The 23,968-nt window shown below is 37.9% G+C and overlaps 2 protein-coding genes across 2 annotated transcripts in view; both read left to right on the forward strand.

Moving 5' to 3' along the window:
* The window catches only part of LOC145766853 (protein NLRC5-like), a 57,725-nt gene extending 39,688 nt beyond the window's left edge, over nt 1-18,037 (forward strand). The window contains exons 4-5 of the mRNA XM_082578554.1: nt 14,560-14,721; nt 17,885-18,037. Coding sequence (XP_082434680.1) covers nt 14,560-14,721; nt 17,885-18,037 — 315 coding nt within the window. The remainder of the gene's footprint in view (nt 1-14,559; nt 14,722-17,884) is intronic.
* A 5,517-nt stretch (nt 18,038-23,554) lies between these two features.
* LOC145767615 (uncharacterized) overlaps nt 23,555-23,968 on the forward strand; it is a 111,553-nt gene continuing 111,139 nt past the window's right edge. The window contains exon 1 of the mRNA XM_082579468.1: nt 23,555-23,586. Within this exon, the coding sequence (XP_082435594.1) occupies nt 23,575-23,586 (12 nt within the window). The 5' untranslated portion in view covers nt 23,555-23,574. The remainder of the gene's footprint in view (nt 23,587-23,968) is intronic.

Consider the following 23,968-nt stretch of genomic DNA (forward strand, 5'->3'; position numbering starts at 1 on the left):
GTTCACATGTCAAAGTAACTTTTCAGCTAGTACCTACCTTACTTTGCCAGCAAATGATCCTGGCTGTATAAAACTACAAATTAAGACAAGAGAAAATGTTTTTACAAGCTCATTTATTTGCTGACAGTTCCCTAGTTAGTTGAGTGACCGTAGGCTACACAACTAGTCCAATGAACAGATTAATGTAAACTGAGCTGAAGTTCATTGATTTGCTGACAATAGGCTACCCTAGTTCATCAAGACTGAGTGAACGTACAACTAGCCTAATGAACATTTTCTTTGTAGTAAAAAATCTTACAAATCTACCAACAGCACCTACCAGTGCAAACCTCTGTACTGTAACCATGAAAGCGACTGAGCAAGTGCGAGCTTCAACTTCGCAAGAGACAAATTGAAAAAGCGCGCGGCAAAAGCGCACCAACCGAGAGTTACCCCACTAATTTGATTTATGAAGGCAGCTTGTTGTGCCGTGTAGTATTCTCTTATGCCACGCTCTCACTTGATTCATAGAGTCGGTACAGCTTTAGTCCAAACCGTGCCCTCTTCGAAGGATTGTATTGCTTGAACTTTAGCCTGCCGTGAAATTTCAGCATAGATTCATCCACAGATATGTGCTTCTGTGGACAATAGACTTCCTGAAAATTGTGGAGAAATTCATCAAGCAGAGGTCTTATCTTGAATAAACGATCGGTTCCACCATCCAGGTGCAGGTTCCCCGGGCTCTCCTTTTGAAGGGCCCCAGACGTGAAAAATGTGATTTTGTGGTAGGCTATATTTTTTTCTTTCAGCCTTTGAAGTTTCTGCAAAATGCTGTGTAGTGCAGTGCTGCATTAATGCTACTGTAGACGTAGAGATAGTTTTTAATATTTTTTGCAAGGGGAGCCCCGATCTAAAAGTGTCCCGGGCCCTCCATCAGACTAAACCCGCCTCTGTGGAAAAACACTTCGGTTTACAACAAAAGATTCACGTTGCCACCTCTAGAGCTAAGGCTCAGAAAGCTTATGTCACAGGCAACTTTCTCACAAACAAAATTCCGTTATAACATTGATTTATTACAGCTGAATCATTGCTGGTGCAAGCCCTTAGGGGCAAAAATGAGCATCTTTAGGCTAAACGTGTTACACGTTGGTTTTTGCATTTTTTTATAGTTGATGAATCTAACTTCAATTTTAATGGGTGCCGCATCTTTTTGGGCCACGTGATCACCCTCAAATCAGGGAGTCCCCCCAAATCAATTTTGAGCTCTTTTCACCGCATTTCTATGCAGTTAGATACGTTATTTTTTATATTTGGACTGACTGCCACTACAAAGTACACGAGATAAAAATCACCAAAAATTATCTTATTATGTGACGTCATTGTGACGTCATAACATTAATTTTTTTCTTTTTTTTCTTATTGTTGTCGCTTGTTTGTTGTTGGTGTTACTTTTTTGGTTACATAAGTTACCAATGTTAAAATAATAATTCCCTCTTCAAATATGACGTCATCAATGCATCATGAATTACGTCATAATTTTGTTTTGCGATTTTTTTTTCAGATGTTTTCGTACAGGTTAGTACAGTTGGTAGGCAATAACTAGTATTTTATACAGGTTGATTAGTGATAGGCCTATCATGAATGTAACTACCAAAAAAACTACTCATCATCGGCGTATGAGCAGATCTTTCCAGGCTAGATCGGAGGGCAGGAAATCTTCAGCCACTCAGCAGTCTCGTCGTCCAGGACCCTCATACCATGCGCATCGTGTGGAGGCCGGTGGGTTAGGCAATGGTGGATGACATGGTCTGCGGTCTGTTCAGTGGCACCACACTCGCATTCTGGTGAAGGAGCCAGGCCCCACTTGTGCATGTCCGAACAAAAACGGCCGACGCCAGTTCGCAGGTGGTTAAGCTTGACCCACGCAAGCCTTGCGAGGGACATCCCTGGTGGACGGGGATCAGCGTCGGGTATAAAGTCACGGAGCGTGAAGGTGTGGTTTTGCCACTCCGTGTTCCACATGTGGTTCGTCCAGTGTTCCGCACTTAAACCAAGTTCTTCTGTGTTCTTAAGTAGTTGTTGTGTGGCAGACACAAAGGAGCGTCTTGATTTCAGCCGCTGCTTTGAAGGTGGTGGTTGCTTGAGTGTTGCATGGAGGGAATGGTCGGGCTCCAGAGCGCGGTGAGCGAGAGAAATCGTGGCTCCTTTACGACGTAGCTCAGCGGATTGAATGCCTGCTAGGATGGGTAGGTAGTCCGTCAGAGTGGGACGCAAGCATCCAGTCACAGACTCACAGTATGCAGTGCATCGTTGATGGCGGTATCAACGTGGTTGGTGTGAGAACTACGGCACCAGACTGGTGCGCAGTACTCGGAGGTGGAATGAACAAGGGCTAGGGTAGCTATACGAAGAGTTTTGGCATCAGCTCCCCAGCCAGAACCCGCCAATCGCCTCAAAAGTGCGACGCGTGTAGAAAGTTTTTTGCGCAGTGACTCCAAGTGTCGGCGGTACGTGAGTGACCTGTCAAGAGTTATCCCGAAATAAGTAGGTTCGGCACAGCAGGGCAGGCGCTCCCCATCAATGTTGATGTTTATCTCACCTTGTGCCTCCCGGTTGTTAATGTGGAAGGCCGCCGACACTGTCTTTGCCTTTCTGAACTGTAGCTTCCATTTCTGGAGGTATGCTGATAGTGTTTACATGTCTTGGCTGAGGTTCCTCTCCACTGACTGCCAATTTCACGCTGAGTGCAGGAGTGCTAGGTCGTCTGCGTAAGTATATTTCCTGGAGATGGTGGGGGGCAAGTCATAGGTGTATATGTTGAACAGGAGAGGAGCCAAGATTGAGCCCTGTGGGACGCCGTTTTTAAGTCGGCGTAGTCTGCTTCGACGACTGCTACTGATTGTGAGGGTAAAACTGCGGTTTTGCACAAGTTCCATCATCATATGGACCATGTGTCTGTCAGGAAGCAGACGGGGTAACTTGCAGGTAAGGCCGCTATGCCATACGGTATCATAGGCAGCCGTGAAATCAACAAACACGGCGCCAGCCTTCTTCATAGCCGAAAAACTGTCCTCAATGTCTTGGGTCATAAGTGTGACCTGATCTACGGTTGTTCGTCTGTGTTGGAAACCAGTTTGCTCACGGAGGGGCTGCGGATCTATTATTGGTTCGACACGGGCATAGATGAGTCTCTCAATGATCTTGAAAGGGATGCAGAGCAGTGAGTTTGGGGGTTAGCTCTTCGGATCCCCTGTGGGCTTCGGATTAGGAATTACAAACAGCAGGAAAGGAAGTCTTTTAACCAAGACTTTAAGGAGGCAGCAGAATGGAGTATCAACTCCGGGCATAGGTGGTCAGGGCCCGGGGCTTTACCTGGTTTTACAGTATGTGCTGGAGGGCGGCGGAAAATTCCTCATGGGTGAAATCACCCGAGATGTTGTTCCCGTCTGGGGTTTACCCTCCAGAGGTCCTTCATTTCTTCTAAGACGGATCTGTCTGATTCCCGGTCTCTCGATTTGTATTTCCCATTCTCCACGAGTTGTGAGGCGATGGAATTTGCTGAAACCGGACGTTGTTGCCGAGAGGCACGTGATCTACCAGTTAGGTTGTTCAATGTACTCCATGCTATGCGGCTGGAGTGCGTGAAGTCGATTGATTCAACAGCTTCTGTCCAGCAATCCTTCCTCTTTGAGTCCAGCCTTGCCAATAGGGCTGTGGTATCGTTGCCCTGGGGGGCGTAGCGAAAGTCGGAGTAGAGGCTTTCGCACTCCTTATCCCAGCACGGCATGTCGTTCTTTTGTTGGCCGCGGGGATGGAGGGTTTTTCCGCTGATGTTATTGCATCACAAAAGTCCTGGTAGACTTCTTCCACGTTGTTGTTGTTGTGTTGGGATGGGATATACTGTGTGGCTTCATTGCTGTGGAGGCTGTAGTACTCCCAGTTAGCCATTCTTAAGTTCCATCGCTTGCTCGGGACAGGCATTGTGAGCGTTGGAGCCGTGATGAGCGAGGGTCAATGTTGGATGTTGGGACTGGGGAAACCTGTCTAGCACACGTCTGTCCGGTTAGCAATTATCGGGGTTATCACTTGCAAAATTGGAAAATGTGCTGCAAGTATCTGAAAAGCATTTGCCCTAGGTTTTTTGCATTAAATCATCACCTTTATGCTCGTTGGACATCAGTTCACATTCGCGATATTGATTCCACTTTGAAGACACATTTTGCTGAAGGGAATTTTGTGGTTACAAAATCCGGTTAAAGGTTTTCTGCCATGGCGCTTGACCAGAATCATGAGCAGTGCAATGCCATTGTTAAAGGTAAAGGAGGTACTATAGATTTGTTTCAAAACGAAGAAGCTTTAAAACGATGAATGATTTCTCAACCAATGATTGTAGAAACGGTGACAAAATGTCATGACGAAATTGGCTTTAGTGACAAAAAACTCCAATGGCTACATCACGAAGAAAGTAAAGGTTATCACGAGAGGTTTCGTGAAGAATTCATTTGTTTGGTACAAACGTTTGAAGAGCTTGGCAACCCTTTCATCGACTCGTCTGGAAAACTTTTGACAATGTGCTCGTGTTGACATTGTCTTTGATGCATATCTGAAAAATAACATCAAATCTTCTGCAACAAACAAGCAACGATCTGGATGTTACGTAGCTGTCACAAGTAATACTCGTCTTTCTCTCAACTGGTCTGAGTTTTTGAAAAATGACAGCAACAAAACTGCGTTATATCAACTGGTTCAACAAGCTGTGATAACTTCAGTCGATCCAAACTTGTCTACGATTGTTGTTACATCGTTAGATACAGCTCTTAGCAATCAAACATTGGACATGTCTGAGATTTCCTCGTGTGATCACGAAAGAGGAAGAAAACCGCTAATTTTTTCATCTTGAATTGACAGTGTTAAGATTCAGACATTGCATAATCTGGTGTCGTGTAGGCCTATTCATTTGATTTGTAGATCATAATTACATATTATTTTAAATTTTGAAGTGGCATGGCTAAAAGGGAAATTCACCCCTGGTAGTTGCTTTTCTGGTTATACCCTCGATGACGTCATTATTGCGTCATACTGTACTGGTATTATTGTTATTGTTTGCAATTTCAAAATTTTAAGCATTTGCAAACTTATAATGATAGTAGTTAATCGCTTTTTTCGGAATAAACTTACATTTGGTTCCTGAATTTCAAGTTTTCTAGTCTTAATAATGTAATTATGACGTCATAAAAGATGCAATCATGACGAAACTACTTTTGGGAATTGTGAAATGGTTCTAGTAACCGGTACTCCAACTAAAACCAATAGCAAACGACCAAAATCGGTTAAAAAATCAAAAAAAAATGATGACGTCATAATGACGCCATCAGTCAAATTATTTTGTGTTTGTTTTGTCTCACTTATTTGTGTGTGCTTTTTAAGTAAAAATATGCAAAAATCAAATATGTAATTGCACAAAAATGCCGTAAAAAGAGTTGAAACGTGATTTCTGGGGAAATCCCCAATTTGGGTTGATCACGTGATCCAAAAAGTTGCGGCACCCATTAAAATCAAAGTTGGGTTGACCAACTGCAAAAATATGCAAAAAAACAACGCGTAACACGTTTAGCCTAAAGATTCCCCTAGGCCTAATAGTGTAGTCATCTAAGCTCAAAAAAAGGGCCAACCCGGAAAAAATTCGTAACTTAACAAATTTGGTACCAAAAGGAGCACAATTTTATGTAGATCATCATATCCAAAATCCTCTTCAATCGGCTTTGAGCAAATGGAATGGGGGGCATTTGAAATTTGCGTCTAGCGCCCCCTAACGGAAATGAACTATAATCATTTTTTGTAATACTTCCATACTGATTTCTGATTTGTTTTTTTAAATATCGCAATCTGTAGCTTTGTGAGAACATTTTGGTAAAAAAATTTGGATGTGACGCCATGATGACGTCACAAGAATAATTGGAATATCGTAATTACTCTTCAAAATTCTGTGCTATCAGAGAACTTAAGTTTCACTTATGTATAACTCTAGAAAAGAACATTGACCTTCTTTGGGAAATGTCGTTTACTTTTTCTGATGTTACCAGACCAAACTGGTCGGGATTTATGCAGACGTATCGCAAAGGTACCTACCCAGGAAAGTGTGACGTTACCCTTCTACCTATTATGAATTTAAATCCAAATGATCACAGCTGTATTTACTCAACATTATCATTTGTGATTGACCAGTCGAGGAAAGCCAACACGGGAACACCATGCATCACCTTCGACCAGCCGTTGTAGTTGAAAGCAGAAGAAATAATAACAGAAAAGTTCCTGAAGATTCTTTGCCGTCTTGGAGGGTTCCACACTTTGATAAGTTACTTAGGAAGCATTGGTAATACAATGAAAGGATCCGGTATTGTAGAATGCTTGCAAGTGGTTTATGGTGAAAATGCGGTTCAACACATGATTTCAGGCATGGCGATAGCGAGCGCAGTAAGAGGCCATTTTCTCTTACAAAGTGCTCTTCAATTAACAATCATTGGCAGACTCTTACAAGAAGAGATCATATCGGAAGACGATTTGAAAAACCAGGCCATCTACCACAATCTTATCAATGATGAGATCCCACCTGATGAAATCCACAACTGTGAAGTATTGGAGAAGTTAAACAGTGCTATGGAACAGATCATGAGTAGACTTGGTGCTCTTACCCGTACAGCCAAGCTTTGGGTACAATATATCCGCTGTATCAACACCGTTAAATTATTCATTCCTGCGGAGAGGACTGATAACTGGCAAAATCATCTAGCTGCTACTGTACAAATGTTGAATTTATTTGCTGCAACAGGTCATATCAACTACGCAAAGAGCGCCAGGCTTTATCTGCAAATAATGAATGACCTCCCATCAACATTCCCAGATTTGCATGAACAGTTCACGCTCAACAGATGTCATGTTGTCCGACGAAGCGCTCGATTTTGGAACGGAATTTGGACTGATCTGTCGATTGAACAAGTGTTGATGCGCTCACTGAAGACTAGGGTGGGCCGTTTTTGACTTTTTTTCGAAATTCAAAAACGGCTAGTCATAAAAAGTGGCACATGCATGAAAAAATTACGTGTGCAAAATTTCATCAGTTTTGGGGTGCATCTTCTGCCCCCGCAGGGGGGTCAAACTTTCAATTTTTTGAAAAAAAAGGGGAAATTTCACTTTCCGTTTTAACATAATTTTTGTTATAATTTATAATTTTACAATTTTTCTACTGGCTAGTTATAAATTGTAAGTGGGATGTACCCAGAACTTTCCTATGTAAAGGCATGTTCGAAGCTTAAGGTTTACTGCCCCCGCATCGACGACCAAAATGCTGAATTTTCACCAATTTGAGATGCTATTTTGTCATTGCTCAATAAACAAACTTGTCGCAAAAGGGCGAGATGGTGTTAACGCTGTACGCTCATTTATGTTCTGTTCATTAACTTTGCAGGATGATACGAATGAGGTACGAACATCAGTACATATTCATGATAAAGAGTTACAAAAAAAAAAGAATAACTATTTGAAGTCAAATTCTAGAGGTGGGCCTAAATTTCAGCAAAATTTGGACCAAATGAAAGAATCTGCAAAGCAAAAATATTTGAAATCGGTTGTTGTAGCCTAAGTGTTCCAATTTTCTGCAATGTACTTACCCGCAGGAAAATTTTGTCCCTGTTACAGAACAACAGTTCCTTCTTGATCAAAGAACAACTCGCATATTGGTGATTGATAAACATGATAAATCGGCCACAAAATCTAATTTTAAACGTTTTCCGAGGAGAGTCGCAAGATCAGAACAATTCCGTTCTTTACGTGAAGACCCAGGAGCAGGCACAAATAGCGCTTTGGTTAAAACACCTTTAACTTCTTATTCAAGCTCAGAAACTTTGTCATCCAATGAAGAACGATGCGAAGATTTTGATTATCAACCCAGTTTTGCCTCGAAAAACCCTAGAAAAAGCAAGGTTACTACCAGTTTAGTAGTATTTGCTGAATCATGCGATCGTACTTCAGATATGGTATTTCAGATAGGTCTGCAGCACTTATTGCTTCATCATTTCTACAAGATGCGGGAGTTGTAACGGATAGCGAATCTCAATCAGTCATAAATAAAAGCAAAGTGAGAAGAGCGAGAAAAAAAAATGAGGTTTACAACTCAAATGGAAAGTAGGCCTATCATGTGCATAAATTTGCAAAGCATATATTTTGATGGCCGAAAAGATTAAACCATCAAACAAAATGAAATTACTGGGCGACTTCGACAACATTTCGCAGTTGCAGAACACATTACTTTACTTGAGAAGCCAAGTTATCATTTCATTGGTCATTTTACTGCAGCCAACTGATCTAATGTGTCAATAGCTACCGGGGTTCTTGAATATCTTGGATCCAGTAAAATTAACTACGATAATGTAATGGCAGGATGTGATGGAACCGCAATAAACACAGGTCAAAAAGGCGTCGTGATAAAGCTCCTGGAAGATCATTTCCAAAAGCCATTTCAATGGTTAATATGCCTACTCCATAGTAATGAATTGCTTCTTAGGCATCTTATAAAGGATATGGCAATAGCCTACTAGCAGACCTGATAGCTTCACTGGGCCCATTATAAAGCAGCTAGCCACTGTCACACAACCAGATGTTGTAAAATATACAAAGCAGTTCTGACACCAGAGATTGAAATTGATGAAAATGACCTCAGCACTGACCAAAAATATCTTCTACACATGCACAGAGCAGTGAAAAGTGGAGATATATCAATTCATTTTGCATATAGGAGTCCAGGTATGATGAACCACTCAAGATGGTTGAACACAGCCAGTAGAATTCTACGTTTATATGTTGCATCTAACGTGTCAGCTGTATTGGTGGAACGTGTGGACTATATTATGAATGTTTACATTCCAGAATGGTTTGCCATTAAAAAGGAAAGCAATTTCACTAATGGCCAAAAACATTTCTTTAAAATTCTACACTCTGCTCAGAAGCTATTGAATAAAGCTCGCAAATCCTCAACAAAGTAATATAGAGGAATGCGTTTTATGCCCATCCTGAAAACATTTTGATTGCAATCATATGTTATACCAAAGAGTATGTAAGGGAACTAGGATGGAGAAGAATTTTCAATTCAAGAATATTATCATCTCACAGCACTCGTCAGCAAAATTTCACCCTGTCAATATTTCAGTTCAGTTCCGAACGTTACTTTGAGATGATAGACTGGTAAAATATTCCAGTTACGGAACCCCCAGCGATGCGTGGTGTTGACAGCAATGTGATAAAAGAGCACATCAAAACAAAGATGCCTTTTCAACAGTTGTTTTCTACGTTTTGTCTGCCACACACAACAGATGCTCATCACATGTGGTGGACAGCGTTGAAAGAGATGGGTAGCCTACATTAACGCAATATTACAATCAAGGAAAAAAAATTCTTGGTTCCAGTCGAAACAACATTTTATGATTGATTAGACTTCAGCCAAAACTAAACTTGAGCAATAATCTGGGGAACTGGCTAAAAGACTTGTTATTTGCTGTATTTTTGACAGAATTTTTTTTTTTCTGTTAACACAAGTTTTTTTTTTATCGTTACATTGCTGTCAAACAAAGTTTACTCTTGTATGTGGTTCTGTAGTAGCCTATCAAGTGAACGTTTAATGGTTTGTAAATGACAAGTTTGTGTAAACAAAATCATGATAACAATTCACGTGGAACTGTACAGTACATTCCATTTACGCAACCTCCAGATCATATTGCTTTTATTCTGAAGTAATAGGTTGCGTTTTATAGCTGCAACTGATCAAACGTAGGCTACTATTGTTTTTAATTTAAGCAAGACTACGTCTTATAGTTTGTCAGTTCGTATCATCCTGCAAAGTTAATGGACAGAACATAAATGAGCGTACAGCGTTAACACCATCTCGCCCTTTTGCGACAAGTTTGTTTATTGAGCAATGACAAAATAGCATCTCAAATTGGTGAAAATTCAGCATTTTGGTCGTCGATGCGGGGGCAGTAAGCCTTAAGCTTCGAACCTGCCTTTACATAGGAAAGTTCTGGGTACATCCCACTTACAATTTATAACTAGCCAGTAGAAAAATTATAAAAAAATTTATGTTAAAACGGAAAGTGAAATTTCCCCTTTTTTTTCAAAAAAATGAAAGTTTGACCCCCCTGCGGGGGCAGAAGATGCACCCCCAAACTGATGAAATTTTGCACACGTAATTTTTTCATGCATGTGCCACTTTTTATGACTAGCCGTTTTTGATATTCAAAAAAAAATCAAAAACGGCCCACCCTACTGAAGACACGTGGTGGCTTAACCCGTGAAAGAGGGATGACAGAAAATGTAATGCTGACCTGGGTAGGCCTACACACGATGCATGTTTGCGCTTCAATACATGACGCTATGATAACATTAACTGGGAACCCACATAAAACAAGCAATCAACATTCAGAATTAGGAACAAGCCGTATAAAGCGAGACAATGATGATTTGGTGAAGATTCGATCTTGGATTAAAAGCCATAACCCCTTCTATGAAAGTGAGCCTTTACTAAGAAATATTGTAACAGAAGTTACAGGAACAGAAGGAGATGGAATCAATTGTGATGATGCAGAAAGTGTTGGTGAAGCAATCCAGCATCAACTAGACGGTGTTTCGTATTCAGAAGCAAAAATTAAGAAGAGAGATCAGATCAAGACGCTAGAAGCACTAGAGATTGGTGTAAGAATCGACAAGGAGAAAGTGCATGTCGACCCATTGCTCCTATTTTCCAGGTTGCTTGTGTTGATTGAGAGGGAAGAGGATATACAAAGCTTTTTCCAGTATGAGCTGACAGCTGTTCCTACCTCGCTGTTTCAGAATTCGATGATGCGAAAATCAAGCAAAGCAAAACTGGGACAGGCTTTAAAGAAAGATGTCACATCTTCCACCTACATATGGGATCAATCATTTCATATACTGGATGGAGGTGCTCTGCTGCATAAAGTAAAGTGGCTAAAAAATCGTCCATATCGGTCAATTTTGGATCAATACACAAAGTATGTAAACAAGAAATACGGACGATCGTGTATAGTTTTTGATGGATATGATAATGGTCCCTACGTAAAAGATCATGAACACAAACGAAGAACAGGGAAAATGGGTGCCTTTGTAAGTTTGGATAACTTAGAAATGATCTCAACATTCAACCAAGAAGTAGTTTTGAAGAACGAGCAGAATAAATCACAGTTCAAATCTTTCCTATCAGACGAGCTGCGGAGAGAAGGTCATGATGTTCGAAACAGTTTGGGAGATGCGGACACTCAAATCGTTTCAGCAGCATTGGAGTATGCAGAAGATAACAACAAAGATGTGGTTGTTGTAGCGGCTGACACTGATATTCTAGTGTTGTTGATGTTTCACTGGAAAAATGGTATGCATCTCTACATGCTTTCTGATGCTAGCAACAAAGGTGACAAAGAAATCTGGAAAATTGAAGATTTGGTCAAATCAACTGGAGATGTCATTACAAGTCATATTTTGTTCATCTATGCTCGGTCGGGTTGCGATACTACTGTGCATTGTTTGGACAAAGTAACCTACAATTTGTTTTTGGCAACTAGGAACTTTCATGATAAACTCGGTTTTACTTGCTTGAATGATGTAAATGTTACTTTACGAAATATTGTATTTAGAATTAATATAATTGTACAAGATGAACATATTCGGAATTGCCTTCGTTCTTTACTAATTTTTCGGTTAAGCTATGCACAGGCTACTTAGAACTAAATCCGCTCGATTGGGGCTGGAAATTATCCAATGGGAGTTACGATCCTATTCTGATAGATTTGAGTGCGGCTCCTGATAACATTCTTCGCTTTGTACGATGTAACTGTAACGTCACTAAGAAAAGTCCTTGCAGTAGGCCTACCAACGTTTGCAGCTGCAGGCGGCACGGGCTACCATGTGTTTCTGCGTGTGGTAATTGCTGTGGAGTGGATTGTGAAAATTATGACAAAGACGAAGTTTCATCAGACGAAGACAGCGTTGGAAGTGACGAGGAAGCGGATAGAAACATATTTGATGTTGAAAAATAAATATCAGATTCAAATTTGGTCAAAATTATTCAAAATCTAGCTTTCTTGAAGTGTTGGTTGCAAAAAAAAGCGATTTACAAGTCAGGAAAAGAAATCATGAATACAAAACTTTTGAAACAATTTTAATTAATTTCAAACGCCTTCTACTGATATGATATGTTTGGTTTGACATGTAGAATTGTTCATAAGTATTTGCAAAGATTGATATTGAATTTTACTATTTACCTTATAACAGTGATATTCGTGATCGTTCATAAAACATTCCTTTTAACCAGTGCATTATGACGCCATTGCTGTTGCAAGTATTACATTTTTTCTTTGATTTTTTAAATGCTCTGAAAGGTTTACTCAAGTAGCCTAAATGAACACAAAACAATATGCACAAACCAACGATTGCATTCACTGGAAATTCTCGATTGTCAACATTTACATTTTCTGCACTAGATGGCGCAACATGTGTTTTAAGTAGCCCATCACTCCCCATTAAACTTATTGTATTCAACAAAGTAAAAAACGAAAAGAAAAGTGGCTTTACTGGGAGTATTCTTGCATTCCATTCATCCCCTAGTATTGAAGAGTAATTACGATATTGCAATCATTATTATTGTGACGTCATCATGACGTCACATCCAGGATTTTTTCCAGAATGTTCTCACAAAGCTACAGATTGCGATATTTGAAAAACCAAATCAGAAATCAGTATGAAAGTATTAGAAAAAATGATTATAGTTCATTTCCGTTAGGGGGCGCTAGACGAAAATTTCCAATGCCCCCCATTCCATTTGCTCAAAGCCGATTGAAGAGGATTTTGGATATGATGATGTACATAAAATTGCGCTTCTTTTGGTACCAAATTTGATAAGTTACGAATTTTTTCCCGGTCAAACCCTAATATGACTACACTATAAGGGCCTGAATTATGCCTGAAGATAACAGAACCATTAGGTGATTTCCCTCTCAACTGCTAGCAATGTACGGCAAAAGGCCACTCCCGCTGTCAAACCAAGAAAAATCTGTCGGAAATAGCCGACATCCGAGGAATTGGCACGGAAAAAATTGTCGGCTATGGCGGACATCCGAAAGGAAGTGGCTAGTGTCGTTTGAAAGGCACGTTATTTTCTAAAATCAAACGAAATCTTTCACAAAAGTATTTACAGTCAGTGTTGTACGCGTCAATGAAATAAATTGACGGCGTCAGCGTTAGCGCAATTTGCCTAAAAACTTTACGGCGTAATGTACTGCGTAAGCTCTTCAAGAAATTGACGGCGTCAGAGTCAGCGCTAATTTCTATCGCTATTTCAGCCAGGATTTCACAAAATGAAAGTATTCGACTTCTAACGAGTTTGGTTTTTGAGACTGTATCGAGCTGCGAAAGACGATTTCGTCTTTTCTCGACTCAGATTAACGCAGGATACAATAAACAAACTTGAAACTGCATAATTGGATAGACGAACAGCTGCCACACAAAAAGATTGTTTATTGCTATCAGCTTGAAAGTCAAAACGTCTTACAAAATTTAACTCACATTGTGAAACGAAATTTTCCATACAAACGAAAAATGACGCATAGCGCGTGACGCTTAAAATCGGCAAAATAATTGACGGCGCTATCACTTCCGTCAACTAAAAAGTAAACTGACGGCGCTAGCCTCAGCGTCAACAAAAAGTTGACGTCGTCAACGTACAACACTGTTTACAGTACTGTTACTGTACAACACTGTTTACGAATATATACGAAACGAAACCAAGAAAAATATTTTTGACAGGAAACGAAGTGAAACAAAATATTTCAAAACTTCTAAACGAAAATCTTTTATATCTAAACAATTAGCACTTTTGGTTTTGAAAAACTTATAATATATTTGCTTAGAAGGTGTTTTAATACAACGCACTTTGGATTTGGCAAACATTTCTGGGTTTATACATTTTGTTTGTTTTGATTTACGGTTTAAAGACGAAGCAAATAACTTATTATTGAAGAGATTTCTAAACACATTTAAGTGTATTTCTAAAAAACTAAATTTATAAACCAAATGAAGCGAAAACAAGGCCATAAGAGAGAAACTCATGCGATTGATATCGAGACAATTATTGGCATTAACCACACAACATCCCATGAATATCTTAGAAAATTAACCTGTTTGTGCGTTTATATGGCCGAATCATCAACGTAACATGAAACAAACGTTTTATTACCGACGTTGAAATCCATTTGTATCGACGTTGTATAATATTTACTCATGGAAGTCTGTTTGTTCCAGTCTAATATGTACGAGCAATGGATGATAAGTCGCTCGATTTGTGAGTTTGTCATAAAGGAACAAATTGCAGACTACGAGATGCTCTAAATTTACAAAGTTTGGTATGCCCAATGTTTTAACAACAAATCATAAGTTATACGTCATCTTAACATCAACAAACGTTATTATATATCATATAAATTTTAGGTTTTATATGTTTAAATAATGATGATTTGTATGTTGTAGATTGATGAGCTCGATCTTGGTGAGAATCCAATCAGTGATGAAGCTGCTGTTTCTTTATTGAATGCAATCCCAAATGTGAAGACGTTGAAGTTATCCAAGTGCCAACTTAGCAGCCATGCGATCACCGGGATTGCAAACACGATTGCATCAATGGATAACCCGGTAATTATTGAATGAATATTACATGGTTTAGGGCGGAAGTCAGATTTGCGTGTCAAAATAAGTCAGTGTTATGCGTAAGTCAGACTTATATAGGCCAGGCTTATACGTGAAGCTTATTTGCGATGCAGAAACTCGACTTACGCGCGACTTATATAAGACCGTGTTAAGCCTCTTTGTTTTCGCGCGAAAGAGAAATTGCTATAGCAACTCTTTGGTTGAGGTAATGAAGCATGAAACTGAAGGCTGTAAAGCTGAGCGACATTCCTGCTGAACCACCAAATAAGGCAATGTTGTGCTTTAAACTCACAACTAGAAAAAAGCACTTTTTTATGATGTTGAAATACGTTATAGTTGCATCAGTAAGTCGTTCGTTAACTAACGTAGATGCCGAGTAATCCATGACGCAACAGATCTAGTACAAAAAGTTCATTAACAAGCAAGGAATACTCATTTAACAATGAAACAACGTTATGGCAATATGCACATGGCTTTCGTTTACAATAATTCATAAATTTGAAAGAATCAGGTTACTCAAGTTATTTTTGATGCCTAAATAGGAAAGTTTTGACTTTGCTTGCATAATCATGGCCAGGATTGACACATGATGCGCGGATTTTTGACAACAGCATCATTCGAGATAAATTTGAGAATGGAGAAATTGATGGAATCCTATTGGGTGACAATGGGTATGCACCGAGAAATACGCGCTACAATTCTGCAAACAGAACTTTGACTAACCCCGGCCAAGTCGCCATCGCTTCTCTGGAAATGGCCACTTGCAAAAAATCGAAGGCTTACCAATAGCTGCAGTATGGGCGTATTGCATGCGATCGGGTTGTCAACGTTTCGTCATTTTAAAACAATTCAAAGAGTTCCATAGTTGCAGTTTTGCTAAGACGGAAACGTTGGCAAAACTGCTTGTCGTTAAGTTGATTAAAAGGATCTGCATGATCGCGAACAGACCTTTCAATGTAAATATTTGCATACTCTTCATCGAAGAGTTGCCTAAAAGCAATGGTTTGAAAATTTGTGAGAAAACGAAAATACAATTATATGCAATAATATACTGTGACCTAAGTATCAAACCAAAACCTGTGTCAATAACGGCATGTTTCAGATGGACTAACTAAACCTAACTTTTTCAGCTGATCTGTGTCCAGACAGCAAGATTCGTCATTTTTACATTGATTCAACGCCTGCAGACGTTGCATCAATGTAAATATAACGGGTTTTGCTCTCTGGCTGGTCCTTTCAGTAGAGCTGTTCGCGTTAAAAACTTTAGTTAAATCATTCCTCGCTTGATTATTTTGGAAAGGCTTTTTTATCATTTTTTTATTTATTTTCCACCACTGGAAAGTCTTTGATGAGGTCAATAAGCAGTTGGCGTTCAGAATCGTTGTAATTAAATCCTCTTGGTATTTTTATTGAAATAAGAAATGATAATGCAATTTACATTAAAGGGTTACGGGAATTTGTATAAACTATCTTTATCTAAAAGCGCAGCAAACTCGCTCATCAAGTTGCTCACTGAATTTAAATCAGTAGTTCATATCTTAGCGATAGCTAACTGACGCGAAGAAGTGTTTGCGTATAGCTGAGCTATATTCATGATAAATCAACAAATAATGCAATGTTGTGCTATTTAAACCTACTGTACAACTAGAAAAAAAGTCGTTTTTTGTGACGTTGAAATAGAAACGTTGTAGTTGCATCAGTAAGTCGTTCGTTTACGTAGATGCCAAGTAATCCATGACGCAACAGATCTGGCGCAAAAATTTCCTTCACAAGCAAGTAATACTCATTAAGCACTGAAACAACGTTAAGACAACGTTATGCCAATACGCACATGGTTTTCGTTTGCAATAATTCATCAATTTGAAAGAATCAGATAACTCGGGTTATTTTTGATGCCTTGAAAGTTAAAAATAGTACAATTGTAGGAATACTGTAGCCAGCTTATGACTAAAAGGGCGGGCGCATAGACTCCCTTTGGTCTGAAAACTGTCAAATGTAAGATAGTTAATAGACTTGTTTTTCCTGGCATTGCAGACAAAGGAAAAAGTATGACCAATCACAATTGTATGTTTGCAAAAGTGATGTTACAAGCAATATTACTAAACTGCGTGTCAGCGTCTGGTTATTCAACAACACAAAATAGGCATTTCAAAATTTACACCACCAGCAATAACACTAGTAACCTACTATTGTCAGCGTCTGAAAGAAGTGTAGTTATTCAACAATCAAGCCAACTGTCAGACCGAAACTCTGCCTGCAACCAAGATAAGATAACAGGCACACCTGTTTCACATTAAAAACTATCAAAAAAGTCTCGTGGCCTTTGCACCAGATGGTATATTTAAAAAAAAAATGCTGTAACAAACCTCCTACTTTCAATACCTCCAGTGTTAGCCAAACACTTTTTCCTTCAACAGAGGCTTAAACCACCTCTGCAGTTGGCTTATATCTTTCGGCTTTTAAGCCGAGTATAAGCCTTGCTAAAGCGTAAGTCTGCTTTCTGAATCGCAAAATCGACGCTTAACGCAGACTTTTGTCCAGACAGACTTAAGCCGCCTTAAGTCTGGTTTCTGAATTCCGCCCTTAGTGATTTAGTTATCAGAAACATAATTCTGTTTTGTCCACAGCAGCATAGTCCAACTGCAGGTTCTCATCCTAAACATTACTCGTGAAATAATTTCTTTGACCATCGAGTAACAGTCACAATTTTTGATGATTTCTTATATTTTATCTTTATTCCTTTTAAACTAGTAATTTCAATGTTTGAATTAATGCAGATCGAAGCACAATCAAAAAAATATTTTGTTTTAACAAAGATATTATTTAGTAGTAATGAAAAAATTGCGTTTATCTTTCACTTTAGTTTAAAACGTTCACTCAAGCAAAATGAACAAAAAGCTGGAGTTATTAAAAATTTATAAATAAAATTTTAGTAAACTGAAAGTTAAAAAATTAAAAATGAAATATCAAAAGTAATATTTAAGAAAACTACCGTTTACTGTCCTGTTTTTCACGCTCCAATGCCTGATGGTGATTTCTCGTAGGTGTCCGTCACGCATTGAAGCAGTGTCTGATCATCTGTTTCGTTTTTCTTTGTTTATTGCATTAATGATTAATCGGTTAGCGCCTGCTTAGTGCTTATATGCAGGCATTTCTGAATAAACACAGTTTGTTTGCAATGGCTAAAGAAGGACAACAAGTCGAAGAAACGGAAGTCTTTATCTTCCAGCAATCTGGCAAGTCAGACTTGGAATGTCTCAAAGTTGAGAGAAAAAAGTTTTCTCCGCTTACAGGACAGTAAACGGTAATTTTCTTAAATATCAAAAGTGAAACCGTTTTTCGATTAAAGGAAAATGTAAAAGTAAAAATGCACAAAATCTGACACGCAGGAAGAGTTTCTGCGACTTTTGTTTGCTAAAACGAATTCAAGACAAACAATTTTGCATTGAAATAAAGCGAAATATTTTGAAATTTCAAAACAATACAAAGGGATTGGATCTTCAAAGTATCTTTAAATATACAGTTGATTAACATTAGAATTACCAAGGTATCCTATACGACACCGGATCTTCTTTAATCTGCAATTGCCGCTTCGGATTAAGAGCTTTTCTTCTGAAATTTCTTGACTTTTTACAAAATTTAGTTGACATAATGTTACCGTGTTGCCCGAATTCCAAGAGTATTTTTTCAAGAAATTATACCGCATTGTTGATTTTATACCCTAGAATTACCACGGTGTCCTATAAGACACCAGAAAACATTTTACACTGTATTGGCTTAATAACGTTATTTTAAACCTAAATCTCTTTTGCTATCAATAGCTGCCTGTCGAAACTAACTCATTATGACGCAACAGCAAGTCTTTGATTTGTAACACGGCCACAGCAAGGTTTTTACGTTTACATTTCACACACTATAGTACCTATGTAAAGTGCCAACGAAAAGCTAAACAACAGTCTGTCTGTTATTTGCCATGCATTCTACGCCAGATGTGGACACTACCACGGCTGCCAAAAAGCCATGTGTGATCAGTTTCTACAATGAGAACAAAGTCTGCGTCGACGTTTTTGATCAAATGGCTCGTTTGTACAGTACGCGATCAGTTTCCAGGAGGTGGCCATTATAGCTGTATGGGGTAACATCCTCGATCTCGATATAGCGGCAATCAACGCATGTGCCCTTTTTATAAAGTCGACTGGAAACCATATATTACGAAGAGACTTTATACTCGAGCTCATTGAATGTTTGTACCACCAACCACAAAACAACACAACTATTGTCATGACACCTGGGTCAAGAAAACGCAGGGAATGCTATAGAAGAGGCTATAACAATGCAACGTCATTTAAGTGTTCCAAGTGTCAGAATCCTACCTGTGGAAAGTGTTCGCAGAATGATTCAAAAGTTGTTTTTGTAAAATTCAGCGGGTGTTGCAAATTATATTGTGATGCATTCATTATATATATGGCTGGTCACAAGTGTACTCATTTATGTTTCTTTTACATCTGTAGGCTAGTCTAAGATTGCTAAACCGTGTCCCATAAACTGCTTATTTCTTATGCTTTTTTGTTCGAAATAGGTCTTCAACAATACCAGTTGCATGCAAATGTGTTTCTTAAGAAATTGCTTTCATTTATAATGCATAATAATAGTTAAAACACTAGCAGTTAGAGTTAGACAGAAAAACGCTGCATTACTGAAGGTGTCCTATAGGACACCGTGGTAATTCTAGGGTGTAAAAAATCCCGGTAATTCTAGTGTTAAGCAAATGTTTGAACAGGCTCACGAAATAGTAACAAAATTAGCCACATATAGTGGTCATCTGAGCCACATTGCCACTAAGGCATATATGACAACACAATAAATAATTGAATTTAGCATACAAAAAGTGCAAAATAAAAAGACTAAGTGATCAAAAATGTCATTACGTGTGCTGTATGCATCTATAAAAGTCCATCAGGTTGGTGCAGAATTTGACGTTACTGCAATGAGGCTTGCGTCAGCTGTTGTAAGAAACTCGATGTTGATTAAAATTGGTTGAGATCAGAATGCATTACAGACTTTCAGTAATAAGTGACGACCTTAATAAAGAGCGAGATTTTGTGGTTGAGTTTTTTGAAAATTATTTTCAAAGACAAGATAACAGTTGTAGTGCTCCTCACAAGCCGTTAAAGGCATTGAAGATCACTGAAAGATTCTGGTGTTAAGTCCAAAAATATGATACCATTTCTTGCTTTCTATCATCTCTCTTCGTCACTGTTTTGTTATCCATCTTCCACTTCTGTTGTTCTCCATTCTAGTATAACACGCCGGATAATCTTTTGTTTCATTCGATGTGTACAAACGATTTTTGAAGTTTGAGACAAAGTCAAAATCTTAATTTTTAACCTTAATCTTGTACCGTGGGGTCCAACGGACCCAAACCTGTTGCATTCCAAGTAATCTTGTATTACAACAGCACTAAAAGAGTAGTCGACACTATTGACAGAACGGTTAGGAAATACACTTCCAAAAGAATGACAAAAAGATGACCGATAGCTTTATTTTACAGCATGATCGATGTCACTGCTGTCAATGCTTTTGTGATATAGCATCAATTGCAAGGCCAAGTAGCAGCACAACACTGAAGCATGCATGTATAAATGAGAAGAAACTTTTAGATTCAACTGGGAAAAGAGCTTGCTGGATTACCAGCTTCGACTTTAAAATCAACAAGATATCTAAATTCACAACAAAATAAAAGAAACAGCTATTGAAAATCAGGCGCCAAAATCAAAGAAGGCTAGATGCTATCTTTGCGAGAAATACGCAAACATCAAAAGTGCAGACAATTCTGTGCTACTTGCAAACTCAACGTTTGCCAAGAACACTCGCAATTCATTTGCAATGAATGCGATAATACATATATACTCAATAATATATAAACTCACAATATTTTTTGTGAACTAATATGTAGGCCTAATATGTCTTTTTTAGCTAAATCTCTCAATAGTGTCGCCATTGCTCAAGAATAGACCAATTCTATATCAGTTTGCTTTGTGCATGGGCTACTGTATGACTTGTTTGTTAAATTTCGAGTATTTTTGGTTTTACTACAGTGTTTTGGTTTTACTTACTACAATAAACCTGTAAACAAAACACATGTAAAACAAATAATTCGTCCTATGGTTTGTTCCGATCTTAATTTTGTAATATAATATATACAAAAATTAAATTAATAATACACAATCTATGCAGCAACCAGTACATACCTGTACCACAGACTAACTTTAGACTTAGGTTTTTATAGCATTGCAGCACTAAAGTAATTGCATCACCGAAATATCTATCAATGTGCCTAAAAACCTGCTGAAAAAACACGATAGCCTAATTTTTTTTGTAGCTATTTCCTTACCTACTTTATCCTTAAATGCGGAGTAAGCTATATTGTACAGCAGTCTTCCCAATAATTGAGCAAGCGGCAAGCCCAAAAGACAATTAGACAAACATGCTTCAACAGTTGAAGTTGAAGTTCAACTCAAATCAACCGCGTGTTTGAAATGGCACGTGACTTCAATCAAACGCAACTAAACGGTATGATGATGAAATTTTTCTAATCAAGCACGGCCTTTCGTACGAAAGTCGATGGCGCGAAGCCAGCAGAAAACGATACACTTTAAAGAAAAAAAGTCATTACTGTATTCGCCATTCGGGTGCTGTCCTACCGCTAACCATTTTCGATGTCGTCAATGTGAGCGCTCGCCGCCCTGATGATGCCAGCTGCACGCCCACTATTGCTACCTGGGATACAGTACGACTACATAATGTCTGATATCACACTGATCTCTTCATATCTCTCTGATATCACACAGATATCTTAACACAAGCAAACATTATTGTTCATCATAATAATAATTGTTTATGGTTTATCTTGTTATATTCAATATAATTGAATCAATTTCAATCACTTTCATCTTAAAGTGGAAAGGAAAGAGTATCAAAAATGCGGCACAGGAAGAATTTTTTGACAGCTGTCTAGTGCCGTTCGAAAGGCACCTTATTTGGCCTAAACAAAACGAAATCTTTCACAAAAGTATTAACAGTATACGAATATATACGAAACAAAACTAAGACAAATATTTTGGCTGGATATGAAACGAAACAAACTATTTCAAAACTTCTAAAAGAAACAAAATTTTATCTAAATAATAAGCACCTTTGGTTTTGAAAAACTAATAATAAATTTGCTTAGAAATATTTTTACGCAACGCACTTTGGATTTGACAAACAATTCTGCGTTTAAACATGCTGTTTGTTTTGACTTACGGTTAAAAAACCAAGGAAATATATTGCTATTAAAACATGTCAAAGCACATTTAAGTTTATCGCTAAAAAACTAAATTTATAAACCAAATGAAGCGAAAACAAGGCCATAAGAGAGAAACTCATGCGATTGATATCGAGACAATTATTGGCATTAACCGCACAACATCTCATGAATATCTTAGAAAATTAACCTGTTTGTGCGTTTATATGGCCGAATCATCAACGCACCATGAAACAAACGTTTTATTACCGACGTTGATATTTATTTGTATCGACGTTGTATAATATTTATAAAATATTTACGCATTGCAGTCTGATTGTTCCACTTAAATATGTACGAGCAATAGATGATAAGTCGCTCGACTTGTGAGTTTGTCATAAAGGAACAAGTTGCAGACTACGAGATGCTCCAAATTTGCAAAGTTTGGAATGCCCATAGTTTTAACAACAAATCATAAGTTATATGCTATCTTAACATCAACAAACGTTATTATATATCGTATAATTGTTATAAAACTCTAAAGTGTTTGCTCGAAATCAATCTTTATACCATCGACGACTATAGCTATCTCCCACACAGCATTACAATTTCATTTTCAATTTATTTGTTGCAGAACCGGTTTTCGTTCATAGAGAACTCATCAGTACAACTATTAATAAATTATAATAAACATTTAATCAAAGTAGAGATGAAATTATCAGTTTTAACAATGGTTAATCTTCCAACATTGAATGATTAATCTCCAATTCCAGCAAGATCATAAAATTTCCATTTCTTTATTCCATATTCATATTCCATTTCTTTTAACTTTCTTCTTTTTAATAGCAGTTACGCAGTAGCTTCAGATTGTAAAAGTTGAATTGAACTTTACAAAAGCTGTAGTGCTGTATATCGAAAACGAACAACTGTTAGTCTGTTAACAATCTCAAATGGAATTACTGAAATGGCAAAACACGTTCAATGATGCATGAAAACAGCTCAACAGAGCTGGAATTATGGAGATTAATCATTCAATGTTGGACGATTAACTTTTGTAAAAACTGATAATTTCATCTCTACTTTGATTAAATGTTTATTATAATTTATTAATAGTTGTACTGATGAGTTCTCTATGAACGAAAACCGGTTCTGCAACAAATAAATTGTAAAATGAAATTGTAATGCTGTGTGGGAGATAGCTAGTCGTCGATGGTATAAAGATTGATTTCGAGCAAAAACTTTAGAGTTTTGTGTCATTTATTGATCGTTGAAGTTTAGATTTGTGATCACCCATAGAGGAAGTGCCTTAGTGCCTGATCCTTTCTATGACTTTAGCATCTTTTCACTATCATATAATTGTTTACGATTTATATGTTTATATTATGATGATTTGTATGTTGTAGGTTGATCAGCTCGATCTTAGTTTCAATCCAATCACTTATGTGACTGCTGCTTCTTTATTGAATGCAATTCCAAATGTGAAGAAATTGGTATTAACCTTTTGCCAACTTAGCAGCTATGCGATCACCATGATTGCAAACACGATTGCATCAATGGATCACCAGGTAATTATTGAATGGATACCACGTGGTTTAGTGATTTAGTTATCAGAAACATAATTCTGTTTCGTCCACAGCAGCATAGTCCAACTGCAGGATCTCATCCTAAACATTACTCGTGAAATAATTTCTTTGATCATCGAGTAACAGTCACAATTTTTGATGATATCTTATTTTTTATCTTTATTCCTTTTAAACTAGTAATTTCAGTGTTTGAATTAATGCTGATCGAAGCACAATCAAAAAATATTTTTAATTAACAAAGATATTATTTAGTAGTAATGTAAAAATTGCGTTTATCCTTTACTTCAGTTTAACCCTATCTGTAGCGACACTGGGCTTCATGAGGACGCCCCACAATAGTAGTGAAAAATTTCACAGAAAGAAA

Source organism: Aplidium turbinatum, chromosome 3 (genome assembly GCF_918807975.1).
Source record: "Aplidium turbinatum chromosome 3, kaAplTurb1.1, whole genome shotgun sequence".
NCBI classification, from domain to species: domain Eukaryota; kingdom Metazoa; phylum Chordata; class Ascidiacea; order Aplousobranchia; family Polyclinidae; genus Aplidium; species Aplidium turbinatum.